Genomic DNA, 20,414 nt, shown 5'->3' with positions numbered 1-20,414 from the left:
CTATCTATCTATCTATCTATCTATCTATCTATCTATCTATCTATCTATCTATCTATCTATCTATCTATCTATCTATCTATCTATCTATCTATCTATCTATCTATCGTTATAAAATATTCGGTAGGAATCGGTTGTTCTTGCAGCTGGTTTAAGACATGTTCTAAGTATTTTTTACCACTTACCTGTGTTTCAATGTCCGCAACTTCTGCTCTATAATCGAGAATTTCCTGTAGTATTACGGATGTTTGAACTATTAATGCCAATATCGGTATAAAAGGTAAAATTATCATCTGAAATAAATACAGTTTGAAATATTTTACAAAATAGTTAATAAACAGTGTTGAGGGGAAAATTATTTTAAAATATTAAAGTATATAGTTACGTTCACATCTATCAAATATTTTATGAAAATACGTAATCACCTTTTTATAGTAGTTTTAATTTTACATGATTTTTGTAATTGCAAATAATATCGAAATAAATAATAAAGAATATAACTTCAACGGAGTCAAAATTAAGATTTTTAAAGGTCACATTATTTTAATCAAACATTTGATAATGTAAACGTTGTCTACAATTTGTTTTCCTATCAAAAATTTTTAATACAATATGCCTATTTTAATTGACTTACAATTGCGACAAAGTATCAAAGACATTTGCATAATATTGTTGTTTTAGTACTGGCGCAAACAGTGCAATAATTACCTGCATCAATTGTATACGACGTCCAGTTTTTATTGCCGGATTACGTGCTGCAGCGCTACAACATTTACCACCAACTGTTGTTGATATATCCTCCGAACTAATCGAATGAACAGATATTTTGTCTAGTTGACAATGCTGTTGTTGTTGTTGCTGTTGGTGCTGAGGCAATTGAAGATGTTGATGCGGCACTTGAAGATGATGATGGTTATGTTGATAATTATGATAATGATGATTTCGTGTTATTGTTGCTGTTGTCATATTAAGTTCATTTTGTACCATGTCCTTGCAATTATTTGCATTGGCAACTTTAGTATTTTCTAACATATTATTGCATTTTGCATTTACTATATCTTTCGATTTACTATTTGCATTGTCTACTCGTTTTGTAGTTTTACTTGTGGTTGTTGCTGTTGTTGTTCCTGCTGATGACGTTGTTTTTAACGTTGATGTTTTCATTGTCATTGGCGATTGAAAGGTGTTAATGGTTCAACTGTCAAATCATTTGGTAAATATGTATGTATGTAGTATATCGATGACAATTAAATTGTTATTAAATATAATTTCTATTTAAAATTAAGTGTATTTCAGTTATTCATTTAGATACATAAAGATGTTTTTATTATTACAAATGTAAACTTTTGTCGTTTATTTTTATTGTAATATTACTTATATGTAGTTTTATGTGTGTCTGCAATATGGACTAATAGTTTAATGTTAATATAATTATTTAATTGTGTGATAATTATTAAGACCCATATTTAAAAACGATTACTATTTTGTATGTACCTATATCACATACAACTGCATTAAAAACTGTTTTAGAATCATTTTCTGAACCGATTAACTCCTTCACTCAAACAAAATTTTCTATGGAAATAGTGCGTAAAAAAAACTACAATTGGGACTAACGACGTATTTTTCGGAACGCATTGTCATTGTCAGATATAGAAAACACTTACACGATCACACAAGTGTAGAAGAGTACCGATGGGATCGTCTAAACGCAATATATAGTGAAACCATCACACATTGAGACAGAATACGGATGGAATTTTTTTTTTTTGAAATTATTCAAAAAAACAAAAACATAAAAATACATCAGGGATGTATTTTTATGTAAACACAACAAAAGTGAAACAGCTGTTTCCATATTACTTTTTATTGTTTTATACCAATCGTGCTAACACAAAAAATATAAATCATACGACTTTTATTCTCTTCATTTATTATATAGATGTAGTTTCATTAGACTTTACTAGGTTTCTATAGTTAAAAGTCGACTTTTAGACTTTTCGACTTTTAGTATTTTATAAATAGTCGACCTTTTCCAACTTTTCGACTTTTTTCTACTTTTTTGACATTTTTCTATTTGTTTTACTTTTTCCGAGTTTTTCCGACTATTTTAGAGTTTATGACATTTTTCCACTTTTTTAAAATTTTTGACTATTTTCGACATTTTCCGACTTTCCGACTATTTTAGAGTTTTTGACTTTTTTCCACTTTTTTAAAATTTTTGACTATTTTTGACTTTTTTCTACTATTTTCGAGTTTTTGACTTTTTCCACATTTTTCGACTTTTTTTGACTTTCCGACTTTTCGACTCATAGACGATAGTTACCGACTTTTTTGGAACAAAATAGTCGACTTCGACTTTTTTCGACAAAAAGTCGATTGTTCGATCATTCGAAAGTCGATTTATAGAACCCTGGACTTTACGTACGTAAAGTGTGATCGTGTGAAGTGCCCTTAAGTATATGAAAATGCGCACAATCAGTATGAGACCTGGTTCACACTAGGAAATTTTTTTTGGGAAACTTTTGATTTTTGTGTGTAAGAGAAAGGGAAAGAAATATCAACCACCTCTTTCTCTCACACACAGAATCAAAAGTTTCTCAACAAAAGTTTCCCAGTGTGAACCAGGTCTGACGAAATTCGTCGTAAGCAACAAACTTTACGATGTTATGTATACGCACAATTAGCACGAACGACCAACACAACAAATTGCTTAGACCTGGTTCACACTGAGAAACTTTTTCTTAATTTTTTGTTAAAGTTTCCTTAATGTCTACACATAGAAACTTTTGTTTCATAAACTACATGTTAATTGCATTGATTTGTTTTTGTACAAATGAAAAGAATAATAAAACAAAACAAGTTTCCGAGTACGAGAAACTCCGTACCCCGAGAGAGATGAATGATATTCTTTATCTCTCACGCAAAATCAAAAGTTTCCCAAAAAAAGTTTCCTAGTGTGGACCGGCACCTACATGAGTCGTTGCGTGTTTTTGTTGACTGAAATACAATTGTTCTACTCGCAATCAATGTTGTAGCGTTGTATGCGTAGTATGTCAGCAACTGCTACAATAGTCATAACAATGTAATCGGTATTTCCTATGCAAAAGCTCTATACAACTCCTACGATCATTTTTCTTATGTTTACAACAGTCTAGTGAAAGTTTAGTATTGTTTAACATCTCATGGTAAATTTCCTTAAGGATTGGACCAAAATTTAATACATACTATTTTTTTAGCAGTTATAGGGTACCGTAAGGTCGACCATGCACAACTATGATTTCATAGCTGTTGTTAATTGTTTCTGTCTTTATTTAATGTTTTGGTAAGTATTGTTTTTAATAAAACAATATCAATTAAATGCTACTAAAACTAATCTTTACATGACAAGCAATAAAGAGTTGTTTTACATTTGCATGTAAATGCCCTGCAGTTTTGATAGTTGCAATGTATACCAAACAAATCTTTAAAGGTAAAATTATTACTTGATAAATTTATGTTAAAATAGGAAACTTATGTCCTTTTCTCATGCTGCTGATTCCCTTACCAAGTAGAAATGGGACAAGTATGAAAACTGTAGGGCTACTGAAAGAAATCGTGATGTTGTGATGCTTTCAGTATTCAAATGATTATGTACATATGTATCTACTTTACAATAAAAACATATGTATGTACGTGTAGATGTTCTTCATTTGTCGTCATCTGTAAAAAGAAGACCTCAGTATGTTAAACGACCAATACGACGAGGACAATAACAATAATGATTGGAAAAAGCGCACATATGTGTGTTATTACCAGTAAAGTGCAAAATACACAGTCAAAAACTATCGCTGTTTTTTTTATGTTAACCCAACTATGATTATCTTATTGTTTTTGTTAAAAGTATTTTTAAAGATTAGAAACATGGATAGATTTTTACATAAAAATAATTGTTCAATACATAATCGCTGCTTATTGTTGTACGTTCATAAGTGGTAAAAATTTAGGTATATATGACATACAACGATACAACTTTAGCCAGATAATAGACTTTTATGTTTTGACTCAAAAATTGAATTTTGATGGGAAATAAAAGTGATCACAGATTTTAATCCTTTTTGCCCTAGGGCCTCCCGTTTAGCCAGAAAATGGACTTTTATGATTTCATCCAAAAATTGATTTTTTGTAGGAAATAAAAGTGATCACAGATTTTAATCCTTTTTGGCCTAGGGCCTTCCGTTTAGACAGAAAATTGACTTTTATGTTTTGACTTACAAACTGTATTATATTTACATAATTGTTCTATTCATAATCGCTGCTTATTGTTCTACGTTCATAAGTGGTAAACATTTTGATATGTATGACATACAACGATACGACATTAGTCAAAAAATTTAAGTTTTTTGTTTTGACTCACAAATTGAATTTCACAGATAACAGATTTTAATCCTTTTTGACTTAGGGACTTCCGTTTAGCCAGAAAATAGGCTTTTATGTTTGACTGTTTTAGCTGAATATACGATTTTCTTTGCTGAATATTTAAATATCATTTAGCTGAATTGATGTTAAAAGCAGTTTAATGTATATTTTTACGAAATGCTTATAATATTTAAGTATTAAATCGTTTAAATCCTTTGCTGAATCATATATTTATTAAGCTAAATTGTTATTTTTAACAAAACTCTTCTTAAATTTTAATTCTCCTTAAAAGTTGCAGTTGATTACAAGATTTAGTTTAGCAGAATTTTCAAATGTCTCATAAATTATCATATAGTTATTGTCAAAACTTGCTGAATTGAAATGTATGCAATTTTTTAAATAGAGGTTAACATTTTAGAATAAAATCTGTAGCTGAATATGACTTTGGCTTAGCTGAATTAAAAAAATACAACATTACCTTTTAGACGTTTAAAATCTTTTGCTGAATTGCTGTTTTTTTAAAAAAATATTAATTTTAATTATAAATTTACTTAAAAATTGTAGCTGAATATAGGATTTTCTTAGCTGAATTCTAATATAATGTTGATAAAATTAAAAATTTGTCATAAAATATAAATTTCCTATGTTAATAACATAGCTGAGGATACTGAATTGAAATTGCTTATAAAATTTATAGCTGAATTTGATATTGCTTTAGCTGAATTGCTTAATAAAGGCATTAATTATATAATATTCTAAAACCCTTATTAGTCATTTAAAATCATTTGCTGAATTCCAATTTTAATTAGCTGTATTGACATTTTCGACTTAATTTTTATACCCTTCACTTTCGTGAGAAGGGTATATATAAGTTTGTCATTCCGTTTGTAATTTCTATAATATAATTTTCCGACCCTATAAAGTATATATATTCTGGATCCTTATAGATAGCGGAGTCGATTAAGACATGTCCGTCTGTCTGTCCGTCTGTCTGTCGATAGTTTTAACGTGAGCACCTGCCGTGTCGGCCTTATCTCACGGTGGTCTTTTTATCCACTGGGTAGACTTGAGAACGGTCTACCATCGCCCCTTTGTCTTCAATGAAGACGCAGGTGGCAATTTTTGCACATTGGCTATGACCGGTATTATGCGCAAGTACTTTGCTGGAGTACTCGAGCTATCTAATCTCTTGCCAAAGTAGTCACGTTGTAAGACAACCACACTACTATGGCTCTGTTGATTCGGCAACAGCACCTAGAGACGTAACCGGTAGACCGAAGCACGATCCTTCAATAAGCCGTAGACATCGTTCTTACTCACAGTGACACGCTGTGGCAAGTCGAATATGAACAGAGTAAACTCTGAACATATCTGGACAAGGAAGGAAACTAAATCGGTATCCCTTGCTGTCCGTCTGTCTGTTGAAATTAGTTTTTAGACATGCTTTCGAGAAGATCGCTATTCAAAATCAGCAAAATCGGTCGGTAAATAACGGACAAATTAGTTATTCTTTATATAGTCAGTATCCTTAATCTTAAACATTCAATTCTAAACGATATTTTATCGGTTGCTATAACACTTTCCAATCTTGATTTTAACACCAAGTATTTATTATTAGCTAGATATTACAAACATTTATAGGACAATTGTTATATGTTACATTAATGACAGCTATAGGTATATATTTTGGGTTATTTTTACAAACAACTCTATCACGTGCAAATACTCATAATTCCTACATACTATTAAATAAATGTAATTTAATAGGTATGTATGTATATATCCATCATCATATCAATTTTTTTGCCGCTGTGTAAAAGGAATTATACATATTTACGAATATACAGTTGTTCATACGAACAACGAACGTTCCGTTGATGGTCAAAAGATGGGTGTGTGTAAATAAATGTTTACGTTATTTTCTGTCCTTATTGATTAAAAATTAAATTGCGTTGACAAATTGCCATCAAGTATATAAATTTCAAAAAAACGTATGTATGTATGTGTGTACTGTGTTGGCTTTTTAATATAAATAAAATGAAAACATATAATTTAACAATCATTTTTATTTGTCATCACATCGCAACACATCGCCATCACATTTTCAGATCAGATCTCATACGTTTTTTATATGTCCACAAAATAAAAATGAACTATATAAAAGTAAAAATTAATTCTAAATAATTTTGTTTTTATTAATGAAGAATTTGAAAATTTATTAAATAATAATATTTATGGTTATTTGTTTAAGGAAGAAATTGTTTAATTGTTATTAAAAGTTAATAAGCGTATGTTAACATAAAAATCAATTGAAATTATAAATGCTTTTCAAAAGAGACGAAGGACTTGGTTTGATTTTTCAATTTTTATTTGTATTTAAAAAAAATTATTAAAAAATTTATTTATCAAATCAAAATTGTTTGCTATCAAAATTCAAAATAAAGATTTAAAGAAATCAATTTATGGAAATTTAAAAAGTATGCTAAATTTTTTGACAGATGAGAAATTTGATGATTTCTTATCTGTCAATTGTTTATATACAAATAAAAAAGGATTCATGATTGATTGTTTTTTTTTTTACTTGGGAAAACTTTTTTAAAGATAATTGATAATAGAAGGTAAACATGTAGATATGCTTCAGAATTTACATATTAAAGAAGAAGAAACTTTAGGTATATTGAAGCAATAATTTAAGAAATTTTTTAGAGCGGGTTTATGAGTCGGCAAACAAATGCCAATTAATAATCAGATTAGTTAATCTAAAAATAAATTGATTCTGATGTTAATCCCCTTTGAGGTTTTTGAGTACAAGATTAAACTTCGCAGTGTTGCCATACAAAACAACAGAAAACGTTACTGTTTGTTATCAAAACAATGCATGTTTTATAAAAAAAGAAGAAGACAAATGTAAATGTAATATAAAAATTAATGAAAACTTAAATTAAATTATAAAGTTTATCAGGGTCATCAAGACTAGTATAGAATTTGGTTTTGCAGCTTTTTGTCGAGATACGAGTATATTAAACATAATTATGAACTTAAAAGCCCTATTTGGTGGGTTATGTTTTATGGGGTCTAGGTGAAATAATGGACCGATGTTAACTATTTTCAATAGGCTTCCATAAACCATAAACGATCATGTGTCAAATTTCATTGAATTATCTTCAAAATTGCGACCTGTAGTTTGTTTACAAGGTTTACAAGTTCTATTCGGGGGTTCAGTTGTGTAGGGGCTAGATGAAATAATGGACCGATGTTAATAATTTTCAATAGGCTTCGTCTACGGTATTATAGAAGACCATGTGCTAAATTTTATTTGCATTATCTCCAAAATTACGACTTGTAGTTTGATTACAAGGTTTACATGGATGGACGGGCATAGCTAAATCGACTCAGAAAATTATTCTGACCTGATTGGCATACTTTAAGGTGTGTCTAGGATAATAATTTTTTTGCATCAGCTGTTTACCCTTTTCGATTTCTCGCTCAAGTTTAAACCACCTCCATCGGGCGATTAAACTAGCATACAAAACTAACTAATTGAGTACTCAAAAACAACTTTCGAGGATTAATTGTAATTTAATCCATAATCCTTCACTTAACTAACTATCTAACTAACTAACTAACTAGCTAACTAACCAACTAATTAACTAACTAACTAACTAATTAGAAAAGTATGTAAACTAACTAAGTCACTAATTTACTTACCAACTAACTAACCAACTAACTACCAACCTAACAAACTAACTAACTACCTAACTAACTAAATAAAAAAGTATGCAAATTAACTAACTAAGTTACTAACATACTAACCAACTAACTACCGAGCTAACAAACTAATTAGTTAACTAACTAACTAACTAACTAACTAACTAACTAACTAACTAACTAACTAACTAACTAACTAACTAACTAATTAACTAATTAACTAACTAACTAACTAACTAACTAACTAACTAACTAACTAACTAACTAACTAACTAACTAACTAACTAACTAACTAACTAACTAACTAACTAACCAACATAACAAACTAATTAGTTAACTAACTCCATCCGCAAATTAAAATCTTAATTTAATTAGAAATGGTCTAGTCTTAAAGCTAAAGCGGATATTGATCCTAAAGGCAAGCTGTAGGAAGCTAAAAATGAACAGACAATGTGGTTAGATCCTTCGTTAGATTAGATCCTTAGATCTCTAGTTTACAATCCCGATAAGACCCTTATCTCTTATCTAACTTCTTCTATTTATAAGAATTTGTTAAAAGAATTAAAATATTTTAAGTTAGTTGCTTTAAAAATACGGTGGATTCAAGGTGGATATGCTTATAAACTTTTTCTTTAATAAAACTAATGTAAAAAAATAGCTTGTATATGATTTTAAAGCTGAATATGACTTTGACTTAGATGAATTGTAGAATAGGGGACAAAATATGAGAGAAAACGAGGGTTTTTTGACAGCGTAAATATTTTCTAATTTTACTTAAACAATGGGGACAACAAATAGTTTTTGAATTAAAATAAATAAAATATAGGTCCTTATATGCCTTACATCCTTGTCCTGCCACTAGTAAAACTTAGGGTGGCAAGATAAACAAATATTGCTACATATATATGTAAAAATGTAAAACTAAATTCTAATAATGTAAGTTGTATTTGTTTTAGTTAAATTTATAGTAAAACATTTTATGGCAAATAAAAACAAACAATTGATGCAACACAATTCCAATGTGTCCAAATGTGTAAGAATGTTGTTGATAATGAAGATTTTATTTTAACATTTAAAAGCACTTTATTATTTGTGACAAGTGGCATAAAATATTTATTAACGATAATACGAGTAAAGAAAAGACAACCTGTTGTAAATTATACAAATTATAAATAGTAAATATTTTTCTTTAAAAAACACATTAGCTAAATTAAATTATAATTTAGTTTTTAGCAAAACAAAAGAAATTTATATATCTTACAAAGTTGATAAGAAATTGGTATAAAGAAGTACATTTTAGTTAAATTGGATAAATAAATATGTAAATAGAAATTTTGTTGAGATTGATTTACATTTAGGGCAACAAATATTTCATATTTGGAATTAATTTGGGAATAAATATTATCAATCAAATATGATTTTTGTCATAAAACGTTTTTATTTAGAATAAGAAATATTCATACATATTATGATATTGTTCATGATGAAATGTTTTGTTTGTTTTTACTTATTTTTTTTTAATATTTTTTATTTGTCATTTATTTAATGAAAAGTACAGTTTTAGTTCAGTTCTAGATCAGTTCTAGTTCAGTTCTAGTGCAGTTCTAGTTCAGTTCTAGTTCAGTTCTAGTTCAGTTCTAGTTCAGTTCTAGTTCAGTTCTAGTTCAGTTCTAGTTCAGTTCAGTTCTAGTTCAGTTCTAGTTCAGTTCTAGTTCTAGTTCAGTTCTAGTTCAGTTCTAGTTCAGTTCTAGTTCAGTTCTAGTTCAGTTCTAGTTCAGTTCTAGTTCAGTTCAGTTCTAGTTCACAATAAATACAAAAGTTTTACATTTTTTTATATATATATTTTGAAAATAATTTTATGAAGTGCGCAGATCTGTACAAAAATAAAAATGTACATATCTCAAGTCATGCAGAAGAATTTTAAAAAACTCTACGAGAAATTCCAATTAATTCCAATAAATTAAATAAAAATTTAGCAAATATCGAAAATTTAAATTTTACTATAGTTTTTTATTGTAATTTAAAACACTAAAATGTTTTTTTGAAAATTATAAAAAAATCTATAAATTAAAAAAATATATATAAAATTATGTTATTAGAGAACTAATTTAAAATTGCATCACATATAGTCAATTTAGAAGGTGTATTTTTATAATTTTCCAAATACATACTTTAAAATTTTGCTATTTACTTTTTTAAATTTAAATTGTTTAATTTATTTCCCAGAAACAATTATGGAATTTTTTTCTGTTCAAATTAGATTAGAAATGTTTTTATTTTAATTACTTATAAATCCAACAGTGGTCATTACCAACTCTAGAATGTGTATTTATTTTAGCACTCCTTTTTTTAATTTTTTACACTTTATATTTTTTTAAAGTATTTTAACTTGTTGTGTAGGTTTTTTTTTCAATTTCGTTCCCTTTAATTTTATGTGAAATTTTATATCTTTTTTTTAAGATTAATTGTTAACGATAAAATCTTTAATTTGATAACAGATCAACGATTGTATTGTTTTCGTTAAAACATTTTTTGGAAATATTTTAAGTATTTTTTAGGTAATTCATTCATTATTATTCATTGAATGTTTTTTAAAAATTTTATTTTTCATTTACACTTGAACTTGACACTTTAAGTTTTTATTTGAAAAGTTTTCAATTAAAAAAAAATTCAAGTTAAATTTATATTTTATTTATTATTTTTATTTCCAATTTTTGAACCGTTCACGTTTAGCGCTTACAACAAACTGAGCCTGAACCTGTTGAGTTTCCTATGTTTATAGACAAAATACCATAGAAAATAGTAGAAGAAAAGTAAATAGATGGATGAATGGATGGATGAATGTTATACTACAAGTGACTGTAAGTGAGTAGTGACAAACGAAAGGTATTTGAAAATACTCAGCAACAATAAAAGGATGTTGATAGGATACACATTCATTCACATACAAATGCGCAAACACTTTGACAAATAGATGGACGTACGAGCATACGCATACATTTACAAAATCTTAGCAAAATAATAACATTAGACAAAACACTAATGTTAAGGATAACATCACGTAACAATACACACTAGATACTGTACAATATATTATGATATACAAATAAGGATATATGTATGTAGCTGCATACATATGTATGTATGACTACCCGCAGTTTTATATAACAACTTGAGTTTATATACATCTTGGTAATGCAGAGAGTAATTAGTTGTCACTTAAAGGTTCCCATATTGCCTATTCTATGGACTAGACTAATTATATTCTATAGACTAGTCTGTATTAGTATATTGACTCTTATATGGACTTGTAGTCTATTTACTGTTTTATAAACTATTCTATAAACAATTCTATGGGCTAGTCTATTGACTATTCTATTCCTATCTATGGTTAGTTTATTGACGATTTTACGATTCCACAACCAGGACAAATATTCCGAACTGCATGTAAGTATGTACAAGTAATTTCAAACCTTCATACAAGTATTTCTATATGAAAACGTATCTATGAGATATAGAAATGCATACTCATACATACACACATACATATAAGAATCGGCATGACAGTTATTCATACACATTGAATTTTAATAAAAGAATTGTTAAAGTAACAAAATCAGAAAAAAAACAATTTTTATATGATCAATTTCAGACTGTAAGGAGACAAAGTTAAGGAATTTTATTTAAAAAAAAACACAGACAAATATTTGTTAAAATAATGTTCAATTTGATTTTGATGCAATATCAAATAATTTTTCTTTTATACTTATAGATTAGTTCGTAATACAAAATGCGGGTTTCTTACTCCTCAGTTAAACTAGGCTTTACTTGCTGTTAGATTTAACTCGAAACAAATTTAGGCGGACTTTAACCGATGATTGTGTTTTTCAGTTTTAGATTTAAGCTCAGTTAACTTTGTTAGTATTGCCAACTTTTCACTCAAAAACATAAACAATTAACAGCTGTTTTTTGCAAACAATACTTTTGTAAAATGGAAAATTTTGGAAAAATGTTATATAAACATTTAAAACAATAATAAATAAAACAATACCAATCAGAGAATTGCAATTTACTTAAAATATTAAGTTTCTGTTCTTCCGAAATCATTGTTTTATTGTTTTTGTTAATTGTGTTTTCTCACTTATAACATAAGTTTAATTCTCCAATAACACTCAGTTAAACTAAGATAATAAGTAACTTTACTGATAACTGAAAAACACTAAACATATATTAAACCAGGTTTAACCAAAGAATGAAGATTACCTTTATCAGAAAAACTCGCCCTCAGTTATACTTAGATACTAAGTAACTTTACTGATTACTTAAAAACACAAAACATATATTAAACCACGTTTATCCAAAGAATGAAGATTATCCTTATCAGAAAAACCCTCCCTAAGCAATCTTTAGCTTCGCCAAAAAACGCTTAAATTGAAAAAGGGTCGTATTTTTTAATCACTCATAATTTCCCTTTATAAATCTATTTATTGGTTAAAGCTTTATACTATTTTTAATCAGAAAAGAAGCTTATTTTGAAATCACACATATTTTTTGTTAAAAATCGATTTTTCATTAAAAATCTAAAATCAATTGTATATTAGTAAAAATTACATTCAAATTGCAAAAGAATCTAATTTTTTAATACTTTAAAAACATAGTTATTGTTTAAAAACTTAAAACTGCAAGTAACTTGCATAAAATACATTTAATTTGAAAAAATTGATTTGTTTTTATAACGTTAAACTATTTCTAATCATATCTGGCAATTCTGTTAACGACTTTTTTAGTACTATCAATCTGGTAATACCTGACAATTAGAAACAGCTGTGCGCCAAAAATAACAACGCCGTAGTTAATTTTGTTCGGCACTGTGTTCCAAAGCCAACTTGTTGCAACTTGTTTTTTTGCAGACAACGAATTTAGTTAAATTAAGAAAAAAGTAAATTTTAGCTTATTTTATCCTTAAAAATGCAAAAGATATTGGTAACCGGTGGCACAGGCTTAGTGGGAAAAGCTTTGGAAGCTGTAATTAACGAGGAGAAGCCCAAAAATGAAGAATGGTTTTTTGCTGGTTCTAAAGATGCCGACTTGACGTGAGTCTTTATATTAAAATAAATTATAATAATTTTAATATTTTCCTTTTTTTGTTGCAAACCTATAGAAACTTGGAAGCCACTAAAGCTTTATTTAACAAAGTCCAGCCGACACATGTTATACACTTGGCCGCCATGGTGGGTGGTTTGTTTCACAATATGAACAACAATTTGGACTTTTTGGTAAGTGAAATTAATAGATTTTTATCTTATCTTTTGTGTTTTTGTATATTGAAATGTTTTAGCGCATTAATTTGCAAATTAATGACAATGTCTTACAAACTGCCCATGATCATGGTTGCGTTAAAGTTGTCTCTTGTCTAAGTACTTGTATATTTCCCGATAAAACTTCTTATCCCATCGACGAGACGATGGTACACAATGGACCGCCACATCCTTCTAACTATGGTTATTCATATGCCAAACGTTTAATAGACATACAAAATCATGCTTATCATGATAAATACGGTGCGATGTTTACCTCTGTTATACCCTGTAATATATTTGGACCCCACGATAACTATAAACCTGAAGTAAGTCATGTTATACCCGGCATGATTTATCGCATGTATCGACTTATTAACGATAACAAAGATTTGAAGGAAACGGAGAAAATTTTTACGGTTTACGGCTCGGGCAAACCTTTGAGACAATTTATTTACTCTTTAGATTTGGCTAAATTAATGATTTGGGTATTGCGTGATTACAACAGTGTTGAACCTATCATCTTGAGTGTTGATGAAGCTCAAGAAGTGACTATTTTACAAGTGGCTGAGGCTATAGCTAAGTCATTTGATTTTAAAGGCAAACTAGAGTGTGATACCACAAAGGCCGATGGTCAATATAAGAAAACTGCTTCAAATCAAAAATTACGTTCTTTATTACCAAATTTTACATTTACAAACTTTGATGAGGCCATTAAGACTTCGGTACAGTGGTTTATTGAAAACTATGAGAAGGCTCGGAAGTAAGAGATACACACAAAAAGGTATGATATTTTAATTGAAAAATAATTTTAACATTCCTTAAAAATAAAGGAATTTTTAATTTTTCTTTTTTTTTTCGAAAAAAAAGGAAATTAATAGTTTGCTTAATACAAATATATATAAAATGGAATAAATTATATTGTTAAAAACTATAAAATGTCTATAATTGAATTATTGCTTGTAATGTGATCTACGTATAAAGCATGAAAGAAACCTGCGAACAAGTTTTGTAAAATCCAAATTTTCTTTAGTTTCCTAAATACATTCCTTATTAAGCCAAATAGTTTTTGGTATAACAACCTTTGATTTTCAATAAAACATTTTGAAGATTAAATTTATTTATTTAAAAATATACTTTATTTAAAAAAAATTAAAATTAAATTAGAAACTTAATTTAGAAAGTTTACTTTTATACAACATTTTCAATAAGACATAAATAATTATACAATGTTTTTTTTTTTTTAATTTTTTTTATACAATTTATAGTATTTGTTTATGTTTTAATGATGATGTAATGAAATTAAAGTTTAAATTAAAAAAAAAACGAAATAAGAAAAAGAAATAAGAAGAACTTAAACTAAAAACAAACAATAATCTCAATTCTTTTTTTTTAATAATTGCAGTAAAAATTTAATTATTTTTTGTATATATATTTTAAGCTAAATTTGCATTAAAGATCTTTGTTTGAAAAAAAAGTTTCGTATTTTTTTCCAAAACAAAGAAAACCATCTTAACTTAAAATAACAATTAAAGAAAACATTTTGTAACTAAATAGTTGAAGATTTAAGTAAAATTGCAAGGAATTGTAATCATTAATTTAAAGGCAGGAAGAAAATTTAAAGAACTAAAGGCAGGTTGGTGTGTGTGTGGGGGTTTTTTTATGGTGAACGTTTTCATATGATATTTAAAGAGAATGAGGACAGTATTGGTATGTGTGAGAAGGGTGTAGGTGTTTGTTGTTATGAAATATTTAATAATTTAGCTGTGAGTTTTTTTGAGTGAGAAAAGAAATCAGGAAGGGAAAAAACTAAATTCTATATTCTGGTTTTTTTGTTTTTGTAGCACTTAACACTTTTTTTTTGTCAGACTGATTTAGTTTTTTTTGTGGCGTGTTAATTTAAAAATAATTACAATATTTTACACTCTCAATAGAAGAGGTTTACTTCTTTCCAAAAATTGCATATTAACCCAGGCTACATCGGGTTTAATGAAACGTACAGCTTGACCCTCACCGCAAGCATTTTCAACACTGTAAATACCCTTAAGCAGGACACTGGAACCAGTACCACAGGCCAAGGCACTGCCGGAATCAAATTGACAAGCATCAAAGTTGGTGGTGCTGCAAACACCAGTGGCATCAGCACCACAATCACTGCGTGACACAGGATTGGTGGTGGTAACATGCATAATGGCGCCCTCTTCATGTACTATAATATATTTTAGTAGGATTAATAAAATAAATATTAATAATTGTTTTGTACAAAAAAAAACTTACTAGCTAAAGCTTGTTTGCCCCAACCAGTGGTAATGCAAGTTTCCGAGGGACTAGGATCCTTATCACTAATGCAAATGGGTTGTATATGGGAGGCGAATTGTAAACGTTCGGTTAAGTGCAAAACAGCCATATCATTGGAACCAGTATTGGCATCAAACTTGGGATGTATGGCTACATTCTTAACACTCACCAATTGGAAGTTCAAAGGTTCATTAGTGCTACCCAATTCCCATTCACCGGCCTTAACGCGTATATCATTAACAGCAACACTACAAAAAAAAATTCGAACCGTTTTTATAAATTTCTTTATAAAACCCAAAAGAAAACTTACTTTTGTACACAAGAAGCTGTGGTCAAAACAACACCATCACCAATTATGGCACCACCGCACAACAATGACTTAGTAGATTCTTTAAGTACCATAGCTTGCCATGGGATTTCAGCAAAGTTAGCATCAATATCCTTAACACCTTGAGGTTTAGTATTCTAAAACAAAAAAATAAAACAATTAAAGAGAAATCCTTTAAATGTGTGCAAAGGATTTAGAAACTTACCTTATTTCTGGTGGCACAAACACCAGCCAAATTTACTGGCCAAGGATCAACATAGTTGGGATCACGACAACATTTACCAGCAGCTCCGCTGCCTTCAATAATACAATCGGTCAAGGGTACACGGAAGGGTGTTATTTCCACAGGAGTTTCACTGATCACACCAATTGAACTGCAATAGTTTTCGGCAGTACAAACCAAAGCAGAAGCACATTTAGCGGGAGCTGGAGCAGCTTGTTCTTGGAATTGAGGTTGGTTGGGAGTATATTTGGCTGGTGGGAAAATTTGTGGCGATAATTGATCTTCACCGCGGGCGGGTTTTTGTTGATAAACATTCTTATCTTGATTTGTAGATTGTACATCACGGTCTCCATTGTATTTGGGTTGATTAGGACCAACGGGTGGCAAATATTTGGGTGGTGTGGTAGAGGGTATTCTGCGTGGTGGTTGAGTGGGTCTAGCTGGAGCTGGTTGTGGTTGTCTGATAGGGGCTTGAGAAGGTTGTGGAGCAGGAGGCAAATATTGTGGTTTGGGTTGTTGCTGAGTGGGTTGAGGAGCTGGTGGTGAGTATTGAGGTCTGGCAGGTTGTTGTTGAGTAGGTTGAGGAGCTGGTGGTGAGTATTGAGGTCTGGCAGGTTGTTGTTGTGTGGGTTGAGGAGCTGGTGGAGTATATTGTGGTCTAGCAGGTTGTGCTTGTGTCGGTTGAGGTGCTGGTGGATTGTAGGTAGGTCTGGCAGGTTGAGGGGCAGGTGGCAAATATTGATTATTAGTAGAAGGAGCCTGAGGAGTGGGCACTGGAGCAGGCTGAGGTTTTACTTCATTGGTATAGGCTGGAGCTTGTGGTCTAGGTTGTTGTGGCTGTTGTTGAGGTTGTTGGGGTTGAGGTCTTGGTTGAGGTTGAGGTCTTGGCTGAGGTTGTGGTCTGGGTTGAGTTTGTTGAGGTTGAGGTTGGGGTCTTGGCTGCTGAGGTTGAGGCTGCGGTGTGCGTGATGGTGTCAAAGGCTTAGGTGGCAAGTATTCATTATTAACCGGTGTTGTAGGACTGTTGGGAGAAGGTTGTGGATAAGTGAATGGACTGGGAGGAGTCTTCAAAACATAGCCATCTTCTGTTAACATAGTAGAAGGAATACCACAGCATACACTAGGTTCATAACATTTTTTGGTCTGCAAAATATAATAAATGATAAACGTGATTAGTTATCTCATTGGAAATGGTGTTACTTAATTGTTCACACTTTATTAATTATATTATTTGCCTAAAGCTATAATCGTTTATATAGTTAAATAAAAGAAACTTTTAATTAAACAATTATTTTAGCTGCTGCTATTACTAGTTCCTTTTAATTTTTAATTAATTATCTTTTAAGCTTTATACATACTTCTAAAACAAGATTTTTCTTAAATTTTATTAATTAAGTATTGACATTAACTATGACCAACTAAAAACCATTAGCTTGTCATTTTTTATTTTTATTACACGACATCCCGCCTGGTGTTATATCAAATAGCTGGTGATCGTTTAACATCACATATGTTTGTGATTATTTAATAATTGTTATTAAATTTGGAAATTTTAGAAAATAGTGTAGTCTATTGTATATTTTAGTCTGTAGTTTAGTCTTTATTCTAGTCCATAGTCTAGTCTATAGTCTAGTCTATAGTCTAGTCTATAGTCTAGTCTATAGTCTAGTCTATAGTCTAGTCTATAGTCTAGTCTATAGTCTAGTCTATAGTCTAGTCTACAGTCTAGTTTATAGTCTAGTCTATAGTCTAGTCTATAGTCTAGTCTATAGTCTAGTCTATAGTCTAGTCTATAGTCAAGACTATAGTCTAGTATAAAGTCCAGATTAAAGTCTAGTTTATAGTCCAGACTGCAATCAACGCTACAGTCCAGATTATAGGCGTTTTCTAAAAAGTGTATAGTCCAAAATATTGTCTAGTCGAGCCTCTGCGTTTACTACCTAAAAAGCTCCTTAAAACTTTTATTACCTAACAAGCTTTTTGCAGCCAAATAGTCTTTAATTTATTTTATATAACGTGTTAATTTTCCAAAAAAAAACATAAGCCTCCTAAATTAATTTTGCAACATTTAAAACCCTTTTAAAGACACTGTTCCTGTTTTAATTATTATCTACAATTTAGTGACAAAGAGTTAAAGCTTTTGCAACAAAGTAACTCTGTGCGCTTTTTTCCTAAAAACAAAAAAAAAAACTCAATTCATTAACTTAAAACCACAAACTATAAACATAATAATAACTTGGTAACGATTTTCTTATGACCCTTATATTAAATTAATGGCCCAAAAGAAAACAAGTATGTTCAAGAAATTTGAATTAAAAAAATGTTGCCCTAAGGAAAATTTTAAATGGTATTTTAAGCAAAAAAAACTGCAAACTACAAACTGCATTGTAATAATTTAAAAGCCATTAAACCGTTTAAAAACACAAGTGAGAGTTTGTGAAGAAAAGTAGGTGGAATTATGGTTAAAGCCTAAATGGTTTTATTTATTAGTTGCTAATGTTAGCCAAACCATCAATGTTAATGATCATGATAATGATAATGATGGTTATGATTTCCTGCTTTATATAAATAAATTTTTCATATTTGGCTTATAAAGTTAAAGAAATCTGTTGATGTTTTATTTGAAGTTTTAGACAACAAGGTCTAGGTCTTTTTAAGGCTTGGCTTTAATAAATTTATATAGTTTATGATGTGAGTTGGCTTGCATGCCAAAAACTGTTTTAATACAATTTGGAAATCACTCATTCATAATGCAAACCAAAAAAAACACATTTTCCTTTCAACTTTAACATAAACTACAATAACACCACAACTATTCATTAATAATAATATGATGTCATAATGTTTTTGATTTATATATATATTTTTTTTTTTGCTAAGCGAAAAAAAATGAAATAAATGATTGAAGGACAAGTTGCAATTTATTAATTAGAAAATATTAAACAGCAAAAGAAGTACTAATTCTCATTAAATACTTGTACATAGAAGTAATAAAAATTCATTTTAAATGTATTGCTGTAAGAAATCTTATATATACAACAAAATATAAGATTTCCAAGTGGTAAATTGATGCCACCCATTCACACATGTACATAAATATTTGCCTTAGAAAAAACTATGTAAAATGAAATTAATCCAAAAACTTTAAACAAAAAAGAAACATAATTTTTTTTCCATACTTAAAGATTTTAATTTAAAATGCCACATAATAAATCCACTTAATGATAAAATATTCACATACCATTAAAACGGACAGACAGACATATAACATAAAAAACTTCTTGTATTTCAATTGAGGTTTATTGTGTTGATTAATAGATTGTTTTTGTTTTGTACATTTGTGTATTTTATTTTAATTTTTGTTGTTGTTTTCGTTCATTTTGAGGAAGAACCAAACGGAACAATTGTAGATTTATTTGTCTGTCCGGCTTACTGTGTACTATGTCAGTTTGGTTTGAAATTTAAGATGTTTGTTTTTTTTTCTTATTGAAAAACAAAAATGAAATTGCAAAATTGTATTGTTGTTGTTACTGTGTTCTTTTGTAATTCTAATGTAATCATATTTCATCAAGTGTTTTGAATGTTTGCATGCCATGGAATGACCTGCCATTCTTTGGAAGAAGAGAAACACAAACACATTTTTTTAGAATGTTTAAGCCATTTTTCTAACAAATGGTTAATAGTTGCAATTTGCAAATGCAGCCAACATGTTTATGACCTAAATTTGTTTAATTAATAGTACATATTGTAGTTCTTTTGTTAAACCGTCTTGTTAAACAATTAGGTTTTTATTACTTGGTATGAGTTTCACAAATTGTTAAATTAAATGAGGTGTTTTAAGACGAAATCAAACGAACGATTTAGAATTAATGAAAATGAGACATTTAGGAACTGAACTAGAAATGAAATAGAACTGAACTAAAACTGAACTAGAACTGAACTAGAACTGAACTAGAACTGAACTAGAACTAAATTAGAACTGAACTAGAAGTGAACTAGAAGTGAACTAGAAGTGAACTAGAAGTGAACTAGAAGTGAACTAGAAGTGAACTAGAAGTGAACTAGAATGAACTAGAACTGAACTAGAACTGAACTAGAACTGAACTAGAACTGAACTAGAACTGAACTAGAACTGAACTAGAACTGAACTAGAACTGAACTAGAA

The 20,414-nt window shown here is 29.3% G+C and overlaps 3 protein-coding genes across 4 annotated transcripts in view; 1 reads left to right on the top strand and 2 right to left on the bottom strand.

Moving 5' to 3' along the window:
• LOC111677845 overlaps positions 1-10,312 on the bottom strand; it is a 17,507-nt gene extending 7,195 nt beyond the window's left edge. Inside the window, exons 1-3 of the mRNA XM_023439044.2 lie at positions 10,275-10,312; positions 706-1,195; positions 183-290 (exon numbers count right to left, since the gene is read on the bottom strand). Of these exons, the coding sequence (XP_023294812.2) occupies positions 183-290; positions 706-1,167 (570 nt within the window). The 5' untranslated portion in view covers positions 1,168-1,195; positions 10,275-10,312. The remainder of the gene's footprint in view (positions 1-182; positions 291-705; positions 1,196-10,274) is intronic.
• A 2,645-nt stretch (positions 10,313-12,957) lies between these two features.
• LOC111677854 (probable GDP-L-fucose synthase) overlaps positions 12,958-20,414 on the top strand; it is a 16,239-nt gene continuing 8,782 nt past the window's right edge. Inside the window, exons 1-3 of one of the 2 annotated variants that reach the window (XM_046954032.1) lie at positions 12,958-13,196; positions 13,265-13,379; positions 13,442-14,184. In XM_046954032.1, the coding sequence (XP_046809988.1) occupies positions 13,072-13,196; positions 13,265-13,379; positions 13,442-14,167 (966 nt within the window). In that variant the 5' untranslated portion in view covers positions 12,958-13,071 and the 3' untranslated portion in view covers positions 14,168-14,184. Of the gene's footprint in view, positions 13,197-13,264; positions 13,380-13,441; positions 14,663-20,414 lie in introns of those variants that run through there. The other variant, XM_023439055.2, reaches the window with a different exon arrangement.
• The window catches only part of LOC111677851 (inactive serine protease scarface), a 38,007-nt gene continuing 32,598 nt past the window's right edge, over positions 15,006-20,414 (bottom strand). The window contains exons 4-7 of the mRNA XM_023439052.2: positions 16,232-17,392; positions 16,009-16,163; positions 15,678-15,946; positions 15,006-15,609 (exon numbers count right to left, since the gene is read on the bottom strand). Coding sequence (XP_023294820.2) covers positions 15,320-15,609; positions 15,678-15,946; positions 16,009-16,163; positions 16,232-17,392 — 1,875 coding nt within the window. The 3' untranslated portion in view covers positions 15,006-15,319. The remainder of the gene's footprint in view (positions 15,610-15,677; positions 15,947-16,008; positions 16,164-16,231; positions 17,393-20,414) is intronic.

Source organism: Lucilia cuprina, chromosome 6 (assembly GCF_022045245.1).
Source record: "Lucilia cuprina isolate Lc7/37 chromosome 6, ASM2204524v1, whole genome shotgun sequence".
Classification (NCBI taxonomy): domain Eukaryota; kingdom Metazoa; phylum Arthropoda; class Insecta; order Diptera; family Calliphoridae; genus Lucilia; species Lucilia cuprina.
The sequence above is the reverse complement of the archived record's forward strand: the minus strand, read 5'-3'. Positions and strand labels throughout refer to the sequence as shown.